The sequence below is a fragment of the Raphanus sativus genome, chromosome 2, assembly GCF_000801105.2.
Source record: "Raphanus sativus cultivar WK10039 chromosome 2, ASM80110v3, whole genome shotgun sequence".
Classification (NCBI taxonomy): domain Eukaryota; kingdom Viridiplantae; phylum Streptophyta; class Magnoliopsida; order Brassicales; family Brassicaceae; genus Raphanus; species Raphanus sativus.
Window position 1 is genome coordinate 16968790 of NC_079512.1, and position 24304 is coordinate 16993093.

The 24304-nt window shown below is 35.8% G+C and overlaps 2 protein-coding genes and 1 long non-coding RNA gene across 3 annotated transcripts; 1 reads left to right on the forward strand and 2 right to left on the reverse strand.

The window, feature by feature from the left end:
• The first annotated feature begins 3132 nt into the window (after nt 1–3132).
• On the forward strand, nt 3133–4120 carry LOC108843593 (phytosulfokines 3-like). The gene is made up of 2 exons (XM_018616819.2): nt 3133–3327; nt 3818–4120. Exons 1-2 carry the CDS (start codon nt 3211–3213, stop codon nt 3938–3940), a joined length of 240 nt encoding a protein of 79 aa, XP_018472321.1. The 5' UTR covers nt 3133–3210; the 3' UTR covers nt 3941–4120.
• Nucleotides 4121–12391: 8271 nt separating this feature from the next.
• Nucleotides 12392–13405, reverse strand: LOC130507924 (uncharacterized). The gene is made up of 2 exons (XR_008942574.1): nt 13163–13405; nt 12392–12818 (listed from the first exon to the last, which is right to left on the reverse strand). It is a non-coding gene; the product is annotated as an uncharacterized LOC130507924 (long non-coding RNA).
• A 3792-nt stretch (nt 13406–17197) lies between these two features.
• On the reverse strand, nt 17198–18926 carry LOC108843590 (protein PHLOEM PROTEIN 2-LIKE A10). Its single transcript, XM_018616817.2, has one exon. The coding sequence runs from the start codon at nt 18530–18532 to the stop codon at nt 17483–17485; it is 1050 nt and encodes a 349-aa protein (XP_018472319.1). The 5' UTR covers nt 18533–18926; the 3' UTR covers nt 17198–17482.
• Nucleotides 18927–24304: the final 5378 nt, after the last annotated feature.

The window sequence follows — 24304 nt, forward strand, 5'->3', positions numbered from 1 at the left end:
TGCGGAAAAGTTTGAAAGATTTTCAATTATGTGTCATTTTAAGAAAGTAAATATTTGTATCTTAAAAACTGAACATGTTTTGTGTGGATTTCGAGTTTGGTTTTCTTAGATATGGGTATGTTCGGTTTTGATGTATAGAAACCTAAAAATAACCAAATAATCTATATGCGTAAAAATTTCATTAACGATTTATAAAAAAATATTAAAACCGCATGGGTGCATAGATCAAACTATAGAATATTTTATATTGCATTTTATAATAGTTTAGTATAGTATACAAATGTATGTCGATATTTTATATTTAATGGTAAAATTTAAAAATTTATGTATTTTATGTTTATCTTTATATCAGGGAAGAAAATCCAAGCAATAGTTTTCATGAATGAATGTTGTATATTTTTTTCATTAAATTTCAAGAAAATAATTGGTATTCTATAAAATATTTCAAGATAAGACAAATGTTAGTAAAACCAAAATAACCAATAACAAATTTAAACTCGTATTCAGTATATCCACCAATAATTCAGTTTATTTATTTCGTGTCGTTTTCTTTTCTTTGTGCTTTTCTTCTTCTAGATTGTATATTCTTCATATGAGACTTGATCTCAAAATTCATGTTAGTGAGTTTTAAATGTTATTTCTATTAACTATTTATTTATTTTGGATTTTAAAAGAGAGGAAAGAGATATTGATTTTTTCTGATTAGACAAATGACAGTGTCTCTGCACAAATTTTATTTTATTTTTTGATGAAATCTTCTCTTATAACATTAACCCAAAAATATTAATTGGACTAAACTAATTAATTGATATATACATCGCAACCATAGAGACAACAAACTATATCACATATCGAACAGTACAAAGTTTATTCAATACTTTCTTTGAGGCGGATCCAGCAATTTCTGTGGTATGCGACATGCAATGTAAACAGTGCCGGCTCGGTTAGGAGGCGATCAGTGCAACCGCTTCGGGATCCATGATAGTAGGGGTCCAATTTTTTAAAAAAATTATTTTTATTTTTAAAGAAAAAATTAAATTCTTTTCAGAAACAAAAATAATTATTCATGTATTTTAAAAATAATTATTTAAAATATTTATATTTAAAGTTTATAACATTTTATGTACTATAATTTTTTAAAAAATCATGCTAAAATAATTTTTGTAGTAATTGAAGAGCCTAAAAATATTTTTTGCCCAAGAACCCTTAGAGCAGGTTTATCGGGGTTATTTGGAGGTGTCTTGAGGGAGGAGAGAGGGTGAGGGGCCCACGAAATTGGCAGAACCAAGGAAAGAAGCCTTCTGAGGAAGAAACGAAAGTGGTTGAGTTTGTTCATGATCGTGGGCCCCACTGACACGTGGAGGCCCACAATTGGTTTACTTATTTTTTTTTCGAAAAAAGAAAAAAAAAGAAAAAAAAAATAAAGAACCCCCATTTGGGGTTCAGGGATAAACATGGTCTTAGGCTATCTGCATCAAAAAATTTAAAGGGGGAGGATTCACACGTTTCCCGAAAAATATTAAAATAAGATGATATTGGTGAACCTGTGCTAGTGCGTCTCTTGCCAGTGATACCGAATCGTCACTGTTTCGCGGGCCTCAGGATATGTGACGGTCCACGATAGGTTCGTTCATTTTTTTTTTTTAAGTCAAACGAAAGAAAAAAAATAAAATAATAAAAAAATATATGGGGAATTGAGAAACGCAAGTTTACTGATGTGCATGCCCTTATAAACTATGAGCCGGCCCTAAATGTAAATCATATTTCAAGCAGGGAACGTACATCAAAATCAGTGGGGGCACATTGCCACACTCAACCTCTTATTGGGTTCGCCCCTGGTCATATGAGATGTGAACATGTGAGAACAAGAATCAAATCGAAATTGTCAAGTAACAAGCTAACGATACGTACGTGTGATGTAATTCATAAGTGTGAACGTAATCAAGTATTCAGTTTAGGTTTGAAAAGAGTAAGAAGACTTTGCCCTATTCTTTTGACTAGAATTTTGCATAATATGCCCTTATTATGCCATGCGGCATGCGCGTTAACTTCTCTTTTGCTATAATAAATCATGTAATCTATATATGATGTTATCGTTTGCAAAATTTTAAATAAATGATCACGATATGGTACATATGCCATTTTTTATATTAGTCCCATCTACTTCAGGTAATCAAAACAAACAAAAACACCGATTCAACGATGACGTGAGATGAGGTTATGAGGTACTTCAATTGAATCAATTCTACGGCATTCTAGAATTCCTCCAAAACTACTATGTCAACTAATTATGATAAAGCGTTTTGTTTTTTTTGAAAGTTTGTTGATCAGATATTATCGTTATATCAAATTATTACACAAGTCTGCTTTCCATTCAACTGCACGTGAGAATCATTAGGTGAATATTTACCATTCATATACATATCCACCACCAACTTAACTCAACCATCGGAAACTTATTTTCTCTTATAATACACATTTATATTATTTAGATATATGAATTGTCCCTATGATCAACAGATCGTATATATTATTCATCTTAGGTCGGCTGTAATCTAAAAATATTGCATGCCAAACATACCAAATGAAATAACAAAACAATTATAAGTGTATATTAAAAAAAAAGTGAATCATTCTCCGGAGAGAGAATGTAAAAGTCTAGATGACCACGTACTGTGATAATCTGAGTGTAAACGGATTCAAACTCAGGTCTCGTAAGATCTATGGAACGCCATACTACCATCCGACCACAAACACGTAGTTTTATAAGCGTATATAATGTTCTAAAATTTAAACAAATGTATATTGTCTTTGATCTGATGCACGGTTACCTTTTTGCCTGCTCACATGATACTTTGCCTTTTTGAGCAATCATTCATTCACACACACAGACATCAAATAATTCAGTAGGCCCATCAAATAAACACGGCATGATCGTGAATAAAGAGCATCTTCTTTATCTAATTAACATTAACAGAAATAAACCTAAATTCTATTAATATCAGAGATATGTACGAATTTTTTTTATGACGTCATAGAAGTAGTTAGCCTTTCCCTTTACAAGTTTCTATGGTTCACATTAGGCAGCATCTCGCTGTTTGTCAACTCGTGTTTCTCTATAAATCCACCTTCTTGACATCATCTTCTCTTCATCCAATCCTCACCATCTACATATCACTTCATTCCCTCTCCCCCTCCTGGTAAATCAATATGGCTAAATTCACAACCATCTTCATCATGGCTCTCCTTCTCTGCTCAACGCTAACCTACGCAGCCAGGTTGACTCCGACGACAATCACCGCCTCTTCTAGAGAAGACACCGTCAAGGTTCGTTAACTAGTTTATTTTTTACATAATATTGCAACTCAATACATATTACAATATCGAGGCTCCAGTGGGAAGATAAATTACCAACATGTAAAGCTATATCATGGTTCAAAAGTCAGAAATTATTTTCTTACCAAAAGAGTTTTTTCTATCATTACTTACGAAATTGAAACTAATATTTGGAACCTATATGTGTTTGTTTCACGCATAAGTAAATAGCAACGAAAGTGTACAAAATCGTTCTACATTAGATTTTCATACATATTAACAGCTCCATATACCCTTACGTCTTTATAAGATTTTGTCTATGATACTAAAGAAAACGTACAAAAAAGAACCCTGAAAAAATCTGCATGCATGCTTCTTATAAGATATCATTTCTATTGTACGTGTAATAAGTTCTCTGTTTATCACAATGTTATTTTTTTTTATATACTAGAAGGAGTTTAGAAGTTAACACCGGCGTGCGGATTTTGTTTATTGTATTTAGGGAACCGAAGGAGATAATACTGAAGAAGAAAGCTGCAAAGGAGTTGGAGAAGAAGAATGTTTGATTAGGCGAACTCTTGTTGCTCACACCGATTACATTTACACTCAAAATCACAAACACTAAATTTATATTTTATGCTATAAATTATTAACTAGTTACCTTAGTAAACCCTATCACTGTAATTTCTGTTCTTTCTTAATTTTGTTATAGCTATTTGAATCTTTGTTATTCCTTCTTTGAGAGTTATTACTTATTATTATTCACACTCCTTGTATAATTATGGATTTAGAACAACTTTCAGTATTTTATTTTGTAAGGTTTATATTAAAAACATAAAGTCACAACAACGAGTTTATTCCATATCGAGTTTGGTTGTAACCACCAGCTGTATTTTGTCTTAAAGTTAGACGAGTTGACTGGGAAAATAGTTGACTTTGATAACAACCTCTCTATCAGAAGTCCTGACTGGGCCAACAGACTATGATGTCAATTATGGGCTAAGGGCCCCCAAGTACACCATAAGAATGTAGCTTAAATAAAATTAGATCTTGTGCGGGTATATACCTGGTATATACTAATTTTAAAAAGTTAAAATTTTACGGTTCCAGTTTTACTACTTTTATTTATTGTTTAAACTATGTAGTTCATCACTTTGTTGTGTAATATGGGCGTCCGTAAAATATTGTGAACCGTAAACACCATAGTAAGAATTTCACAAATATATATCTACTATTTGTATAATATTTTTTTAACTTAATAATAATGTATCATTCTTAAATACACAGAATAACTTATGAGGTGGATCACTATATAGTTATATTGTATTTGTTAAATTATATATCAAAATGTTTTGGGGAAGGTATTTAAAATATATAAAAACATAAAGTAACAATACAAAATCTTAAATTAACTTATGTTCAACGTAAACTCAATACGAAAAGTAGAGGTACTTCTACTTTTATAAAGTAGATTAACAAATTTAATAACAATCATACAAAACTCAAAAATAAATATTAATTATACATTGGACCATAATAATCTATGATTCAAGTTAAGTCCATTATTTTTTTCTTTAATATAGGTGATGATTGGTTTGATTGTGGTTTTGACAATTTAAATGTACAAATTTAGTTGTAGGTAAATTGGTTGTAGCCGTAAAGTTGTAACTGTATATTTTTTTGCAGAAACTTTTGTTGTAGTTAAATTTGTTGTAGATGTAACTTATAGACTGTAGATATTTTAAAATAAAATATGTGAAATATGTAATGTATATATAAAACAATTAATTTTTATCAATTAAAGAATTTATATTTTTTATAAATTATCAAAGTTTACTGTTATTTAAAATGTGATATGTAAATAATAACGATGTTATTTAAAATATTTCAATCAATTTAAAAACACCCAAAGTTCAATTAAATATTTAAAGATGGTTTAGTTATGATTCTCTAATTTATTTTATATTATAGATAGTATTTTATTTTACAGATTCTACAGTCTATAAAAAGAGAGCTTTAGATTTTGTACCTAAAACACATAATAAAAAATTTGCTTTAATTTTTTTGTTGTAGCCTTAAAAATAAGGCTAAATCACGATTGGTAAAAAGTTATAGAAACTTGATGTAGACTTTAACTACTAAAAATAAAACTACAACATGGTTGTTAAAGTTTGGTGATTTAAAAATAAATAAAGCTAAAGTAAAGAGATAAAGTTCAACCAATCACCTTCATAGTATTATCTATGTTTCCAAACAACATTCTATTTTTTACTACTATCTTTGTTTCCAAACATTTCTAAAAGATACTTCTATTTTAATAAGATAGATGTACTTGTTAAGTTATATACCAAAATGTTTTGGGGAAGGTATTTAAAATATACAAAACATAAAGTAATAATAAGAAATCTTTAATTTAACTTGTGTTAAACTTAAATTCAATTCAATACGAAAGTAGAGGTACTTCTACTTTAATAAGATAGATTAAAAAAATTAATAACAATCATACAAAACTCAAAAATAAATATTAATTATACATTGGGCCATAATAATTTATGATTCAAGTTAAGCCTATTATTTTTTTCTTTAATATAATATTATCTATGTTTTCAAACAACATTATATTTTTTACTACTATTCTTGTTTCCAAACATTTCTAAAATGTACTTCTACTTTAATAAGATAGACTAGACTTTGATCCGCGTCCCCGCGCGGGTGTTGGATGTAACTTATGTCTAACTTAAATTCATAAGCCATTCGTTTTATAAAATATTCATTTATATTTTTATGTTTTGTAAATTCAATTTAGAGTAAAATATATTATTTTATAATATTTATATGTTTGATCATGATTTTTTAATCTGTATATAATATTATATCTATAATTTTATAACTTGATGTAATTATAATATCCGCATATTAACTTCTTTTTTTCTTTTTTTATTTAAAATGATTTTTTACTGTAGTTTTCTATGAATTATTATTAGTTCTATGATATTTTATTTTCTTGAAAATTTTATTGTAGCAGATTAATATATATTATATATTATAATTTATGTTTTTATTTTCTCCACAAAGAAAAAACAACCATAAATTACACAAAAGTTCACTTTATATATATAATATCTATATATTAACTGATAAAATTCTAAATTGAAATGTTAGATTCATAAAGGATGACGATAGATTAGTTTTTTACATTATTATTTTCGGGAAATTATGTTTTCAAATCTAATGGTTAGTATATTCATTTTTCATATCCGAAAACATCTATATTAATTTTTTTTTAAAATCTAAATTGGAATGTTTGATTTGAAGAAAATAGGGATAGATTAGTTTTTTCATATAATAATATACGGATAGTTGTGGTTGCAAATTAATTAAGCTTGATTGTAGGAAATATATATATTGGTGAAGTCTGTTAAATATGTTGGTAAATATTAGTACATCAGATCACAATATTTGTGGAGTGGAAAACACTGCAATCTAGAAAATTAATAAATACTGTTGGGTTGATCAAAAAAAAAAACCCCGTTGTATATCGTGATGTACCAATTAAACACCATGCACCGGTTTAGAAGCAAGTTTCTCTTGCTAAATTATCTAATTCCTTTAATTACTTATATCTTATATGCTAATTATAGATGATGTGTTTGTAAAAACTCTTTACAAATATTTTTATAAATTGTTTTATCAAACTATATTTATATATAATTATGTAATACTATATTTCGAAATTGTATTTTTATTTTCAGCACAAATAAATAACAATCCATTGTAATTAATTAATCTAAAAATTTGATTTTAAATAAAGTTGTAAAATCTGTAAATAATAAAGAAAGGCAATGGCTAGATATGTAAATAAAATGATATATTTGATATGCTATCCGTGTTTTCAAACAAATTTCATTTATTCTGCTATTCAAGTTTCCAAACGGCATAATATGTAAATAAGAAAGGAATTTAATGGCTAAATGTGTAAAAAATATTTAATCTGATATCTATGTTTCCAAACAGATTTTATTTAATCTGTTATCCAAGTTTCCAAACAGTACCAAAAGGTATTTCAGTTTTAATAATATAGATTATATAGAATTAGCTTCAAATTTTTCCGAGTTATTCTTGGGTTCACCAACCAATAGGATTCAAGTATTTTATATTTAATATTTTTTAGAAAAAGAAACAAAATATTGTAAAATTATATTATGTTTTCAAATAAATAGCTAAAAATAAATAAAAACATTAATAGTTGCAAAAAAAATTAAGAAAACTCTAAACCCTAAATTCTAAACCCTAAACCCTAAACATTTGGATAAATCTAGAACCCTTGGGTAATCTCTAAACTGTTGGATGAATCATAGTTTTAATTTTTTTTTTCAAATTAATAAAAACCCTAAACCCTAAATCCTAAACACTAAACCCTAAATCTTTGGGTACTTCCTGAACTCTTGGGTAAACTCTAAACCGTTGGATGAATCATAGTTTTTAAAAAAGTTTAATTTTTTTTGCAACAACTATTGTTTTTATTTATTATTAGCTATTTATTCTAAAAACATAATATAATTAACAAGATTTTGTTTACTTTTTTAAAATATATTAAATATAAAATACTTGAATCATATTGGTCGGTAAACCTTTAGGTTCACCCTAGGGGTGAACCCAAAATTAATTCAATTTTTCCACGTGAAACAAATAGTTTGTTAGAATCATGTTCTACTAATATATAATAGGTTGTTATCAGATTCTCCATAACTTCAGTCAAGATGATTTTTGAACTTCTCATGATGATCTAAAAGCAGATTAGCAAAATGCTTTCTAATAGACTTTAAAGTTTTAAAGAACAAGTTACTGACAATTTTCTCATCAAACTCCATCCAAATACAGTTGTATTTATATATACAAGTAAACATAAAGTATTTACAACAATCTCCATGACTATCAGAAGTTATTAGTAGAAAAAAAACAATTTTATTAATTTAAGAGCTAACATTTTTTTAACCACTAACATTGTTTTTTCCTGATTAACAAATGAATTTCACCACTTCCATAAAAATACATCAAAAGAGTTTAAATTAAAACTTTAAAGGTAACTGAAATTGGATTGATGAGATATCAACTCAAATGAAAGAGAGAAATATCAACTTTGTTAGTGCTACGCTCCCCAAGCAAGCCTCACCCTTTTTGGAAGCTTAGTGCTTCACTGCCCATCTTTTTGTCTTTCCATGAAGTGTTTTTCTTGGAATGTTAGGGGCCTAAACGGCAATAACCGGAAATTAAATGTGCAAAGGTGGATTCGCACCAACCGTCCTATGATAGGCGGTCTTTTGGAAACTCGTGTGAAGCAGCAAAATCTAAATAACCTTCTTTCTTCCTTTCTACCTGGATGGTCTTTTGATTCAAATCATAGTGTGGAGGCGGAGAACGGACGCATTGTTGTGATATGGAACCCGGTGCTCTCTGTTGTGGTGTACCTAAAAACCCCTCAAATTATGGTGTGTGGCGTTTTTGATCCGACTACTCAGACTTCTTTTACAGTGGGTTTTGTTTATGCTTATAATGAAAGAGATGATCGAGTCAGCCTCTGGAATTCTATTAGGCAATTATCCGGCTTACCACAGTTACGGGACTCTCCTTGGATGCTTATGGGAGATTTTAATCAGGTTTTGGATGCCTCCGAGATTTTTTCCCTTTTCCCTGTTGATGTTTCTGTTGGTGGCATGGTGGATTTTCAGGAATGCTTAGATGACAGCTATCTTTACGACCTCTCATATCAAGGTTGTTTCTTCACCTGGACAAATTGCTGCCCAACTGATCCTAAGTCTAGGAAGCTTGATAGGGCCTTAATAAATGAAGCTTTCCAGGACAAGTATCCCAACGCAAATGCAGTGTTTGATTCTCCAGGGAGCTCCGATCATTCTCCTTGCACTGTTACAATATCTCAGGATACCCACTTTAGAATATCAAGGTTCATGTTCTTCTCCTTCTTCTCATCACACCCGGATTATCAGCGACTTCTAAATGAAGCGTGGCCCTCTTCTGTTCATGGAACTTCATTTATGTCTACTCTCTATCAAAGGCTGAGAGCTGCCAAATTAATGTGTAAAGCTCTAAATCGATCAGCCTTTAGTGGGATCGAGGAGAGAACAAAAGCTGCTTTTGATGAGCTTCAGAATATTCAGCTTCGTTTGCTTACAGGTCCGTCTCAGACGCTGTTTGAGGAAGAGAGAAGAGTTCGTGAGGTCTGGCTGGTGTTGGCTGCGGCAGAACAAAATTTTTTCCAGCTCAAGTCTAGAGTTCGGTGGACCAGTAAAGGTGACCTTAACACGGGTTTTTACCATAAGTGTGTCAAGGCAAACCTCTCCAGGAACATTATCCACTTCTTGACTGACGAAAATAATGTTCGTGTTGCGGATTCTCAACTGATGAAAGACATGGCAGTCAGGTTCTACTCCCTTCTACAAGGTCGGTCAAATGCTGCCGTTATTCCATACACTGTTGAACAAATCAGGTCTATCCACCCTTTTAGAAGCAGTCTCTCCCGGAATGATCTTCTTTCGGCCATTCCTTCGAATGAGGAGATAAAAAATACCCTTTTTGCTCTTCCTAAGGACAAAGCTCCGGGACCTGACGGGTTCTCGGCGGAGTTCTTTAAGTCCTCTTGGGATCTTGTGGGTGATGATTTCCTAAAAGCGGTAAAGGAATTCTTTTTAGGAGCGGATATGCAAAGACAAACGAATGCAACAGTCCTAGCCTTGATACCAAAATCCCCTGGTGCTTCTTCCTTATCGGATTTTCGCCCTATTTCACTTTGTAATACAGTATACAAAGTAATAGCAAAAGTCTTGGCTCATCGGCTGAAAGCAATTACCCCAAAGGCTGTTCAGAGGAACCAAGTTGGATTTGTGAAAGGGAGGCTTCTTTGTGAGAATGTTCTTCTCGCCTCAGAGCTTGTAGCGGATTTCCACAAGTCAGGCACGACATCTCGGGGTTGTCTACAAGTGGACATTTCAAAAGCCTATGACAGTATTGAGTGGGATTTTATTTTGAATATTCTTCAAGCTTATGACCTCTCTCCTCTGTTCATTTCTTGGATCAGGAAGTGCATTACCACCCCTTATTTCTCAGTGTCCTTGAACGGAGAACTTGCGGGTTTTTTTCCGGGGAAGAAGGGGTTACGTCAGGGAGATCCTCTGTCATCTTCACTGTTCGTTTTGGCTATGGACATTCTTTCCAAAGATCTGGATGCTGCAGCCAGAGAAGAGAAAATCGGCATCCATCCTAAGTGCTCTAACCCCTTGATCACACACTTGAGCTTCGCCGATGATCTGCTCATCTTCTTTGATGGCTCACCTGAGTCCTTGAGAGGTATATTGACAGTGCTTAGAGACTTCCAAAAAAGATCGGGGTTGGCCTTGAATGTTAGGAAAACTTGCGTTTTTGTCGATGGGAATAACACCCAACTGGCTTCATCTTTGGCGACACAATTTGGATTGGTTCACGGATCTCTTCCTGTGAAATATCTTGGAGTTCCTCTATCGCCCCACAAACTGAGGCGTCAGGATTATCAGCCTTTGCTGGACAAAGTCAGAGGTCGGGTCTCTTCTTGGACTGCAAAAAAACTCTCTTTTGCGGGCAGATTACAACTGATTCAGTCAGTAATTTATAGCATGATCAATTTTTGGTCCTCCATCTTCCCTCTCCCCAAAGAATGCTTGGATACCCTTGAGCAAATATGCAATGCCTTTCTCTGGACAGGAGCTCCCAACTCAGCAAGGGGAGCAAAAGTGTCATGGGAAGCTGTCTGCCTACCTAAGGAGTGTGGAGGTTTGGGATTACGTCGTCTTCTGGGGTTAAATCAGGTCTATGGAATCAAATTGATTTGGCTTCTTTTTGCTGGTTCTGATTCATTGTGGGTAGCCTGGATACAGAACCATATTATTGCAGGAAGAATTTTCTGGACTTTTGATTTCTCAAATGTGGGAAGCTGGATTTGGAAACGTCTCATGAAACTCCGAGATCTAGCGAAACCCCACATTCTTTGCCATATCAACTCTGGCTCGGTTGCGTCCTTTTGGCATGATAACTGGACGGAACGGGGTTCGCTTATTGATATTACGGGACCATTGGGACCTCAAGTCTCTGGTATTCCTATTGAGTCAACAGTTGGTGATGCTGTCTCTTTGGGTGCTTGGAGGGTTACTCGTAGTCGGAATCACATTCTTCGTCGCTTACGCCAGTCTCTTCCTACTCAAATTCCTGATATCACTTCTTCAGAGGCAGATTATTATATGTGGAGGAACTCGGTAGATGACCCACCATCTCTCTTTTCAACTTACAAAACTTGGAGTTCCTTCAATCCATCACCTCCTGTAGTGACCTGGCACAAGGCGGTCTGGTTTGGACAGAGAATTCCTAAGCACTCTTTTATGGTTTGGCTGGTCCTAAAGGAGAGAATGCTCACTCGTGATAGGTTACGGTCTTGGGGTCTCCAGGTTCCGGCGGTTTGTTTGCTTTGTGGTCATGCAGCGGAGACGACATCTCACCTATTCTTTGACTGTCATTACTCGGGTGCGGTCTGGAATGCTTTGCTATCAAGAATCCGACTGGTCTATCCATCTTCGTTGGCAGATATTGTTCCCTGGATGATCTCTTGTCCTCTCAATAAAAAAATTAAGGCGGTTTTGAAGTTGGTTTTCCAGGCTTCAATCTACTTTTTATGGAGAGAAAGGAATTCTCGTCTCCATACTAGTACACTCAAACCAATCTCTCAGATAGTAAAAGAGGTCCAACTCCAAGTTCGAGCCAAACTTCTTGGTCTTGATAGGTCGGGAACAAATTCTACTTCATCTCAGCGTCAACCACTTCCATCTTACGTTTCAATATGGTTTGATCGATTTCAGGCTTGAAGGAAGTTCTTTAGTCCTGCTTCACACAAGTTTCATCTCATTATAAATTTCCGGTTATTTGTTTTTCATCTATTTAGCTTTCATCCTCTCTGCTTGTAAACAATTGCCCAGGTTGGGTTATTTTGAAATGATATCTCGTTTTGGGGAAAAAAAAAAAAAAAAAAAATATCAACTTTGTTATTTTTTTATCAACCAACTTTTTCATTAAGAAAAGTTTTACAGCAGTAAGTAACAAAATGAAATAAGCCCAATAACCCACTATTTACAACATTGATCAAATTTATCCCACTTATCTAAGCCCAATAGACTAAAGATAAGGATCAGTAATGTTCCATGCCGATCAACACGTGTAGCACACATGGAAGCACGAGATGGGTTAAGCAAACGGTGAACGTCGACTCCTGAAATTGTGTTCCCTGTCGCTGGAACTTGAGATAGTCACCACCGTGTAAATTATGAAGCTTCTCCTTGATCGCCTTCTTCACTCATCATCCGCCATCTTCGATCACCGGCTAGAGCGCATCCACGTCTTCAAACACCATGGTTGAAGATCTTCTACCGCCCACTAAGGACTGCGGCTATGAGCAGACACGATATTACCTAGTCCAAGGTAGATGATTCCGGCTTCAGTGAGATCAGTTGGAATTATAAGAAGTACCAGAGAGCTTCATCGCTGAACAAAGTTCCGATCAAGTCGGAATATTTATATAATCAACACAAATCAGGAAAATATAGAACACGTGAGAGACCAGCCTTGATTTGGTTGAAAGATCACAACAAAAACAAATTCGAGTTGAAAACTAAACTTATTTGAACAAAGACTCAACTCGAAACAAGGAAATCTCTCCATCTCTCTACAAAATATCAGATTGAAAAACAAAGAGAGAAAACAAAAGGAGAGAAAACTGGGTTTGAGAGCTAGCAAGTCTTGTCAAAATAATTACATGGCAATTAAGACGGATATGAGCAAGGCTTATGACAGGGTAGAGTGGGATTTTATTCAGGCGCTTCTTCACAAACTGGGTTTCGATTCTCATTGGATAAAACTGATGATGGAATGTGTATCTTCAGTGCAATATCAGGTACTTTTAAATGGTCAACCGCGAGGACTTATTGTATCACAAAAAGGGCTAAGACAAGGGGATTCGTTATCCCCATACCTGTTCATATTGTGTACGGAAGCACTAATTGCGAATATTAAAAAGGCGGAAAAGGAAAAATTATTAACGGGAATAAAAATAGCCAGGGCGTGTCCACCAATTTCATACCTGCTTTTCGCAGATGACAGTTTATTTTTCTGCAGGGCTCAGAAGGAGGAATGTAAAACTATTCTCAGGATTTTAAAGGAATATGAGGTGGTATCGGGTCAACAAATAAATTTTCAGAAATCCTCAATCCAATTTGGACATAAAATTGAAGAAAACAGAAGACAGGAGATGAGAGATATTTTGGGGATACAAAATATTGGAGGAATGGGATCTTATTTAGGAATACCGGAAAGTCTTGGAGGATTTAAAATACAAGTGTTTAGTTTTGTTCATGATCGGCTGACTAACAGGATAAATGGGTGGACTTTTAAATTCTTCACGAAAGGAGGAAAGGAAGTGGTTATCAAGTCGGTGGCCACGGCATTGCCAAATCATGTGATGTCTTGTTATCGGCTGCCAAAAGCAACGGTAAACAAGTTAACAAGTGCAGTAACAAGGTTCTGGTGGAGTCCTGGAGGTAGCACGAAAGGATTGCACTGGAAATCATGGGATAAGGTCTGTTTGGAAAAAAGATGAAGGAGGTTTGAGGTTTAAGGATATTATGGATTTTAACACTGCTATGCTTGGGAAATAGTTATGGAGGCTGATAGAAAAGCCGGAATCTTTGTTTGCCCGAGTTTTTAAAGGACGGCATTTCAGGAATGCTTCGCCCATGGAACCGATCCGCTCGTACTCTCCATCTTATGGCTGGAGGAGTATGATCTCAGCTAGATCTCTGGTTAGCAAAGGACTAATTAAACGGGTGGGAACAGGATCTTCCATATCAGTATGGAACGATCCTTGGCTCCCAACCACTCGCCCGAGACCAGCAAATAAAAAACAAAATATTTCTTTCTCGGATCTAAGAGTGGAAGCTCTTATTAATTCGGACACGCGTATGGAACTCTTCGGCAATTCGGGCTCTTATTGATCCACAAGATGTAATAATTATTGAAAGCATACCATTGGGTAGAACTCATATAGAGGATAAAGACGGATGGCATTTTACAAAAAATGTAAAATACACGGTTAAATCAGGATATCAGGTGGAAAGGGTATACCCGGATAAAGATAAACCACTAGAGACTTTTGGACCTACGGTGGATGTTTTAAAAGCCTCTTGTTGGAAAGTGAAGTGTCCCCCAAAGATAAAACATTTTCTATGGCAGCTTTTGTTTAGGGTGCATTGCGGTAAAGAAAAATTTGAAGGCCAGAGGACTGAAGGGAGATATTTATTGTGACAGATGCGGAGATCCAGAGGAATCAATAAATCATATTTTCTTTGATTGCCCCCCAGCACGTCAAGTTTGGGCGCTTTCAAAGATACCATCAAATCCACAAATTTTTCCTGCCGCTTCTCTTTTTACAAATATGGATCACCTGTTATGGCGGGTTACACTAGCTATGGATGATCACCAGTTTGCATGGATATTATGGTACATTTGGAAAGTTAGGAATAGCAAAGTATTTAGTAATTTAGATGTGGATCCAATGGACACACTTAAAAAGGCAGAAGTTGAATCGAGACTATGGGCTGAGGCGCAGGAGATAAGCACCCAAAGAATATCACAGCAGGTGGAAGGCAGAAGTTTACCAACAATCCCAGGACGATAGTGTTTCACGGATGGTTCTTGGAAAGACAAGGAAAACTTTTCAGGACAGGGTTGGTTTAGTAACACTACAAGGATTTCAAGGATTAATGGGAGTAAGGAATACACGGGCAAGTTTATCACCTCTATACTCGGAGGTAGAAGCCTTAATTTGGGCAATGGAATGCATAAGGAATCTACGTCAATATCAAGTCACTTTTGCAACGGATTGTTCTCAGTTGGTGAAGATGGTTTCAGAATCAAGTGAATGGCCGGCGTCCGCAAGTTATTTAGAAGATATTAAGATATTGAGAGAAAGTTTCACAAGCTCGGAGATCATTCATGTACCGAAGACGGAGAATATAAGAGTGGATAGTCTTGCACGCGGGGCTAGACAGCAAAACTCTTCATCGTCTACATGGATGGAGAGCTTACAGTTTGGTATACAAAATCTAGATGAGTCTATGTCTTTAATGTCAAAAAAAAGAAGAGAAAAACTAAATTACATCAAAAAAAGGCCATAAATCTCTTTCCCCCTCTGAAAGATTTGTGTGTGATAAGAGGGGAAGAAGAGAGAATTTTCTCTCTCAATTAACAGCTCATATAATTGAAGCGGTAGCTGAGGGAAAATTCCTTAAAAATACACAGACTGAATTTCTTTTGCTGAAAAAATACACGAACTTTTTTGGCTTCCCAAAAAATACACAAACTAATTTTGATTGTCCAAAAAATACACGAACTTTCGAATTTTGAAGGTTTCACACCTCGATTTTAACGGTGTAAACAGTGACTAACAGAATAGTAAGACGCCGTTAGACGCCGTTAACTCTGACTAAAAAGTTCATGTATTTTTTGGATAACCAAAATTAGTTCGTGTATTTTTCGGGAAGTCTAAAAAGTTTGTGTATTTTTTCAGCAAAGAAAATTTAGTATGTGTATTTTTAAGGAATTTTCATATGGAGTTTGGATATTTTAGCCGGATTCAAAAACTTGGATCGAAACTGATCCGAAAATATTCGGTCCAAAACCAAACCGAAAGTTTACAAATATTTGTTGGGTCCAAAATTCATCTACTTGAAAGAATTGAAACCAAAAAGAACTGATCGAATAGACATAGGCCTAATAAAATCGATACGAATAGATTCAATCCGACAAGATCTTTCTGCTAACAATTTTGTTATTATTTTTGCAACATTTTTTAGTTTTGTTTTTGTAACAGAAACATTTTTAATTAATATGAAACTTTCAATGTAAAATTTAGAGTTGTTTGTGAATTTTTATATATATATGATAGATTTCGACTAAATTGGACTCAACAAATATTTGTAAACTTTTGGTTTGGTTTTGGAGAGAATATTTTTGGGTTAGTTATGATTCAAGTTTTTGAATCCGGTTAAAATGTCTAGCCGGATTCAAAAACTTGAATCAGAACTGACCCGGAAATATTCGGTCCAAAACCAAACCGAAAGTTTACAAATATAAAATTTCGGATCTGTATCATGTGATAGAGAATGTGTTTTTTTTCCAGGTCTTTGGATCGGATTTGGGCCGTTTTTTTCCGGATCTGGATCTTTCAGATCGAAAAATTATTAGGTCCAAAACCAAACCGAAAGTTTACAAATATAAAATTTTGGATATGTTTTGGGTCCAGATATTTAGCCTCTGAATAGTATATGAAATACCCAAACTCCATTTGAAAATTCCTTAAAATACACATACTAAATTTCCTTTGCTGAAAAAATACACGAATTTTTTAGGCTTCCCGAAAAATACACGCACTAATTTTGGTTGTCCAAAAAATACATGAACTTTTTAATCAGAGTTAACGGCGTCTAACGGCGTTTTACTATTCTGTTAGTCACTGTTTACACCATTAAAATCGAGGTGTGAAACCTTCAAAATTCAAAAGTTCGTGTATTTTATGGACAATCAAAATTAGTTTGTGTATTTTTTGGGAAGCCAAAAAAGTTCGTGTATTTTTTCAGCAAAAGAAATTCAGTCTGTGTATTTTTAAGGAATTTTCCCTTGTGAATTATCAACTTTGTTAATATTCTTGGGTGATAAAAATAAACTTTCTTTGCTTACTCTTTTTGACATTTCCTGAGAAAAGAACATACAGTATATGGGTCTTGTCTCATGCACGTCACCACCAAATACACTATATCCATACCATATTTATCCACAAAATAATGTCCCACGCTTTATCATTATCCAAACATCCAAATCTAAAACATTCAAACCGAACCCTATCCATACCCCTTTTCCAAAATCAAAAACAATAATTTCTTCTCCAATTATAGAAAAAGAGCAGTTCACATGGAATTTGTCAGTGTGATATGTGTATCCAAGAATGACCGAACAAAACACACAAAAGCGTAGTGTAGTATTGAACGACAAAAAAAAAACAGGTTCTTGTTTTGTAGCCTGATCAGTTTCTCGGAGTCAGTATCCATGGAGCTTCAACAATCTGTAAACACAGAGACAAACATAAACTATGAAGAAGTGATGATTTCACTCTGACGAATCTCCTCGTCTCATTTCCCCTCTCTCTAACTTTCTCCACATAACTCTCCACTTTCCCGTTCGCTCTCTCTATCAACACTTCTAACAAAGATCTAACCGTCTCGAACGTTACCCTCCCGGTTAAGTCCACAACGTATTTCCGGTTACTCGGTACAGACAACGACGACGTTACCACATCGATCCACGTCCGGTCCGATTCCGGTTCTGTGGTTTTTCTTCTCGACGCTCTCACGAACGTTTCAACCGCACCGTTACATACCGTTACTAGCGTTTGCTTAACCTTGTGTCCGTGTTTCGGATTGGTTAAACCGGCGAATAAATCGTCAAACACGTTAACCTCCGTGGTCTTGTCGAGATAAACCGAAACCGCCGTGCTAACGAAACGCTGAACGCAATCGCCGATTAGCTTCCTCCCGTCGTCGGAGCAAATCGCGTCGAGCAATTTCGACTCGCCGGAGGATGATGATGCGGAGTAGAGCGCGACGACCAAGTTTCTAGCGAAGCTACCGACGATAACCGAAGCGAAACCGGACCCGGTTTTAGTGAAAAGCTTATCCATGACCCGATCCGTAAAACCGGACCCGGATTCATCTAACCGGTAACCTCTGAGCAACCCGACTGTCACGGCTTGTGTGAATCTGACCAAGGAGGAGTTGACCTCATCCGAGTTGGCGAGTTTGGAGATCTGTTTCAAGCTGTTTGGGATTTGGTCGGAATCTGATCTTAGAAACTCCGTTAGATCCTTGGTGATCAAGCTAACAGCTTCGGCGGAGTGAGAGGCTGCTTCGATGAGTTTGAAGAGGAGAGTGAAGAGCTTAGAGATTTGTTTTCTTTTGTGGGAGACAGAAGGAGAGTGATAAACCCTAAAGGCGCCGTAACCACTGAGTGCAAGTAAGATCCACTTCTTGTTTCTCTGAGCAAAACTGAAACCCTTTTTACCCAAAGACAAATCCATAAAAAAAGTATTACAGAATAATGGAGCTTACAATACCATTTTTCTCTCACTTTAAAACAGAGAAAGCAAAACAGAGGAGAAGTGTATAAAAGGAAGTGACGAAATCAAGATTCTTGGAGGAATGAAGCAAAATTTATGGTAAGAGATTCGAATTGGATAAGAGTTCGAGACAAATGTAACAAAAGAGAAAGAGAAAGAGCTTGTGCGTAATTGTGCTGAAGATGTCTGATCCTATCAAGTAGTAGATATGATGGAGATGACATAGGTGTGTAAGTGAGAAGACATCGATTGCTGTCTTTTATTGCAAGTTTGGGCATGGGTGGTTGTTGGATAATGGATCATGATGATGATAAAAGTCAGTTATGGAGTCTTTAAAGTTCAACACCTTCTTCGTATCCCAATCCATTTTAAAAACATTATTGATATAATAAAGTGAACGGTCATGCTTGAATCGTGTAGAATTTAATTGATGTTCAGATATACATTACACACAAGCACAGAAAAATATAACCACCGCAATTCCGCAATTATTTTAGTTTCTTTTTTCTGAAAAAGGGCATAATTCTTTTTTTTTTTGTTTCATACGTAAAAACATCACAATAAACAAAAATGGCTTTATTTTCCCCTTTCTATTATTGATAATTTAATATCATTCGTTCAAGTTGAAGCCAATGGATAATGGCGGTGCGCTTTTCTTAACAAGTAATAAAATGAAGAATCGCGATGATATAAAAGGAGAAAAAAGAAGATGTTAGCAATATGAAATCGCAGCGAGACATGTGGTCCATGTGGAGGGTGTGAGGTGCTAACGCCTTGGAAAGAGGCGAGCCGTCGCGTATCTTTGAAGTTCAGTCACCGTTGAATAGAGAACAACATTCCACGTGGCCCTAATTTTCGACACATAGCATGATAGTGTCTCTTTCATCTCATGATAGTACACGTGTGTCTCCTTTCATCGACCCAATATATCAAAGCTCCAAAAGGTTGGGAGTAGTAGACTTCGCGCTTAAAGACCACTCTATTTACAAGTATAAGAGCATCTCCATTAGTGAACCCCTTTTGGAATTCACATGAATATTTTAATATTTTTTTGGTGGAACCGTGAATAGTGAAGAACCTGTATTTATTTTGCAATTCCATTAGTGAACCTGAATATGAAGTTCTTAAGAATAAAATAAAATAATATATTTTTTATTTTTTAAAAAAGTTTTTATTTAATAAAGTTTTTTATTTATTACAATGAGAATTCATACAAAGATTATTCATCTAGATTACCAAATTTTTGCCATATATTTTCAACTAAATCGGCTTTCAAACGTTCATGTTTGTTTTCACTCCGAATTTGATTACGAATGCCAAGCCTATTAACGAAGGTGGAAGGGGTGGCCGTAGGTTGCGAGACTTCAACCTGTGAACTTCTGCTTGACTCTCCAGTTTCGAACTCAGATGTATCAGACAGATGATATGTGTTTCGTTCGTTCTCTACTATCATATTGTGCAGTATGACACAAGTTCTCATAATCTTTCTAATCTTTTCCTTGTCCCATAGTAGAGCCGGGTTTTTTACTATTGCAAACCTCGATTGCAAAACTCCGAAAGCACGTTCGACATCTTTTTTGGCGGATTCTTGATGTTCAGCAAAAAGCTCGGCTTTACGACTTTGAGGTAGTGAGATGGATTGGATAAATGTTGACCATTTCGGATAGATTCCATCTGTAAGGTAGTACGCCATACGATAATTGTGGCCGTTGACCGTGAAATTAACTTTATGAGCTCGACCATCTAAAATGTCAGAAAAAACTTGTGACCGTTGGAGAACATTAATATCGTTGAGGGTACCTGGTAAACCGAAAATGCGTGTCATATCCAAAGATCCTGTGATGCCACATCCTCTAAGACAATTGTCGGCTTTCCGTGACCTCGTGCGTACTGTCCTCTCCAAGACCTTGGGCAGTTTTTCCACTCCCAATGCATACAGTCGATGCTTCCTATCATTCCTGGAAATCCGCGAACCTCTCCAATATCGAGTAATCGTTGAAGATCATCTGCTGTAGGTTTTCGTAGATACTCATCTCCAAACAATTGTATTATCCCCTCGTTGAATTTTTCCAAACATAAAAGTGCAGTACTCTCACCAAGTCGGAGATATTCATCATATGTATCTGCTGCTTGACCATATGCGAGCATACGTATAGCTGCAGTACACTTTTGAAGTGCAGATAGCCCGTACCTCCCGTGAGCATTTCGTCTTTGCTGAAAGTATGGAACTTCATTACTTAGGCGATCGACAATGGAAAGGAACAATGGTTTGGTCATTCGAAAACGCCGCCTAAATATTTCTGGTGGGTATGTATGATGCTCACTGAAATAGTCGTTCCATAGTTGATTGTGTCCTTGTTCCCGCTCTCTTTCGATATAAGCTCATTTCTTCTGCTTGTTGGCTGCACCATGAACGATTGCGTCGTACATTTGATCAAATTGTTGGTCGAACATATCTTCAAAAGTGTCGTCTATTTGATCATCTATGGCATCATCTTCATAAGACGATGGGGAAGACATTTTTTTGGTAGAGTGTTTAGAAAAAAATAGAGAAATATAAAAGAAAAAGAGTTGAGAAATAGAGAAATAGAAAAGAAAAAGAGTTGAGAAATAGAGAAATAGAGAATTGAGAAATAGAGAATTGAGAGTTGTGGGCTACCAAGTTGAAATAGACAAGTTTAAAAAGTTGAGAGAAGTTGAAATAGAGAAGTTGCAAGTGAGTGATGAAACAAGTGATTTAATTGAAAGACAAGTTGCAAGAGAAGTAAAGCAAATAAAGGCATAATTTATAGAGTTTGATTACATAACCCGTGACTGAAACTAGTGCAAAGAGATAGTACATTTTGTTACATAACCCGTGAAGCAAAGAAACAAGTGCATAGACAAACAAAAGACTGCACTTGTCAAGTCCGAAAACAAAATACATTGAACAAATGGCAGTAGAGAAGCCATTAAAACAAAATACATTAACCCCGTGAAGCATGTAAACAAGGAAGCAGTAGAGAAGGCAGTAGAGAAGCCAGTTGAGACAGTTGAGACCCGTGACAACCTGCAAAAGAAAACATAACAAATTAGAACCATTTCAAAACAGAACACATAAGCAAGCAAAATAGAACAAACAAGCAAGCAAAATAGAACAAACAAGCAAGCAATTCTGGATTTAATAAGAAACCAACCAAGCAGTCAAACCAATTCAGAAACGAGTTTGTCTTTAAGAACCATTTCTGTTTCAGAAAGTGGATCTTTTCTTGCAAGGAGACGCTCAAGGAGTCTCCGTTTCGATATGGCATCTTTCACCCCTAGCATGGTTTGTAACTGATCATAAGCTTCATTGCCACGCTTCTTGCGTTTGGCTGCTTTAACACCTTCTGGCCTAACCTCTTCGAACTCAGATTCCACCTCCGCACCTTCCTTCCTTTTCTCCTTTGCACCATCTTTGGAGTTTGATTTCCACTTCTGATCATACCGAAGTTCCCTCCACGCATGTTCAAGGCCGAACTTGGAGCCGTAGTCATTTAAGAAGATGTCATGAGCAGCCTTCATGACATCATTCTCGTTTTGCCCACTTGCTTGCTCCTTCAACGCGGCCTTATGACTTCCCACAAACCTGCAGACTTGCTCGTTCAATCTTCCCCACCTCTGCTTACACTGATTTAACTCTCTTGGCGCAAAGCCAGAGAGTTGTGGGCTACCATTGTAATACTCTTGTATTCTCTTCCAAAATGCTCCTCCTTTCTAGTCTGTGCTGACAATCGGATCCTTGCTGGTGTTCAACCAGGCACTGATCAGCACGATGTCTTCTTTTGGTGACCACTTCCTCCTTTCAGCAGCTTTAGGGGACGGGGGGAGACTCTACGTGGGTGTTTTCACTGGTTTGGGAAGCTAGTAGGTTAACATACCCGCAGGGGTTATGGGAAAATGACCCATTTTGGTTTCGGTTTGTGTTTTTTAAATGCGTTTGTATTTTTAACAAGGATTTACTATGATTTTATACTAGTTTTAGCAATGAAAGCAGATAAGAAACATTGATTATTTTACTAACACTACAACTACCAAACATTGATTATTTTACTAACACTACAACTACCAAACATTGATTATTTTCTTAAGCTAGTTCACAGATAGCATTGAATACGCATCAAATCACAGCAACCAACCACATAAGTTCGAGTTCATGGTACTTTAAAATCACAGCAACCAACCACTACAACTACCAAACATGTCATTAACTATGCTAAGTAACAACTATGTGTAGTCCTAGTTCGAGTTGTAGTTGTAGTTCGAGTTCATGATCTAGTTCTAGTTCTACTTCTACTTCTAGTTCGTCATTAAAGCTAAGTAACAAGTAAGAGTCTGACCTGATGCTTTTCGAGGTCCTCATTCGAAGCAGAGCTTCTCCAGGTGATCTACCTGCACTGTGAGGTTATAAACCTCTGCCTACATCAATAGCAACAAAAAGAAACCATCAACAAAGTAATTAAATTTATCCCAACCAAGAAAACTACTGTGGGTTCCTAACAAACAAAACTACTACAAGTCTATTAATCCTAACCATGAAAGTAATTAAATGGTTCAAGATAATACCTCCAGTCGCTCAATCTGTTTTTTGAGATCCGGAACCACCTTCATCACCTCCTCCGCCTCCTCCACATGCTTAGTCAGGCGTTCGATCTCCTCTTGGACACCTGCGACCCAAGGCTGACGATAATGGAGCCCATCAGCCTTGTTTAAAACAGAAAAAACATCAACACCGCTGAAGAACCTAGTTCATGGTACTTTAAAACAAAAAATATAGAAAACAGTTGAACAACTTGCCTGGTACTTTGAGCAGCTGAAAAACCGCTTGCCCGGAAGAGAGTCGAACTCCTCCTTACCCCGAACCTCGTTAATGATCCTCCCACCACAAGCACACCTTCTCGGAATGCCGTATTCTGAATCCGCAACGAATTGTAGCATGTTGATGTGCTCCTTTAGCATCTTTCTGTCTCTTATCTCATCTGCGGGTTCCATCTGCACATTTTATATGTAAATTAGAACCCAAACAAGAAAGAAACAATTTCTAGAACCCAAACAAGAAAGCCCCTTAATCGAAATTGAAATCGAACCCTAAAACGATTTGGAAATCAAAAACTAAATCGAATTGGAAATAAAACCCTAAATCGGACCCTATAGATGATTTAACAACCTTAAAAATGAAAGCCACGACTCCAATTAGAACCCTAACACGAAACCCCCAAATCGATTTGAACTTTAACCGGTTAATCTACGCGATTTTAACCGGTGAATCTACGCGAGGATTACCTGAGCTCGTCGAAGGGAGACTACGTCGTCGATTTATCGGAGAAGATGACCGGATTTGAGCTTCGGAGAACGAATCGCCAAAATCGCCTTAGAGAAACACGAAACCCTAGTTTTTCTAGAGAGCAAAGAAAATGAAACTTCTCTCTTCGATCCCGTGTTTCTTCGGTGTGTACGCGAGCTCGCATCTCCAATCGCAGCAAGACACGTGGTGTGAGACGGGTTCATACGGGCTCACTCATAAGAGACGGGCTCGCCGAGTTTAACCATTTTTTAAAAAAAAATTTCGGGCCTAAGAAACTCAGCCCATGAACCCTTTTAAAATCTCCAATGGAGATGCTCTAACGAGGTTGTATGTGATGCGAACCTGAACCCGAATCCGATTGAAAAGCCCAAACCGGACTGTTGCAGTTCTAGAGATAAATACAATCAAGA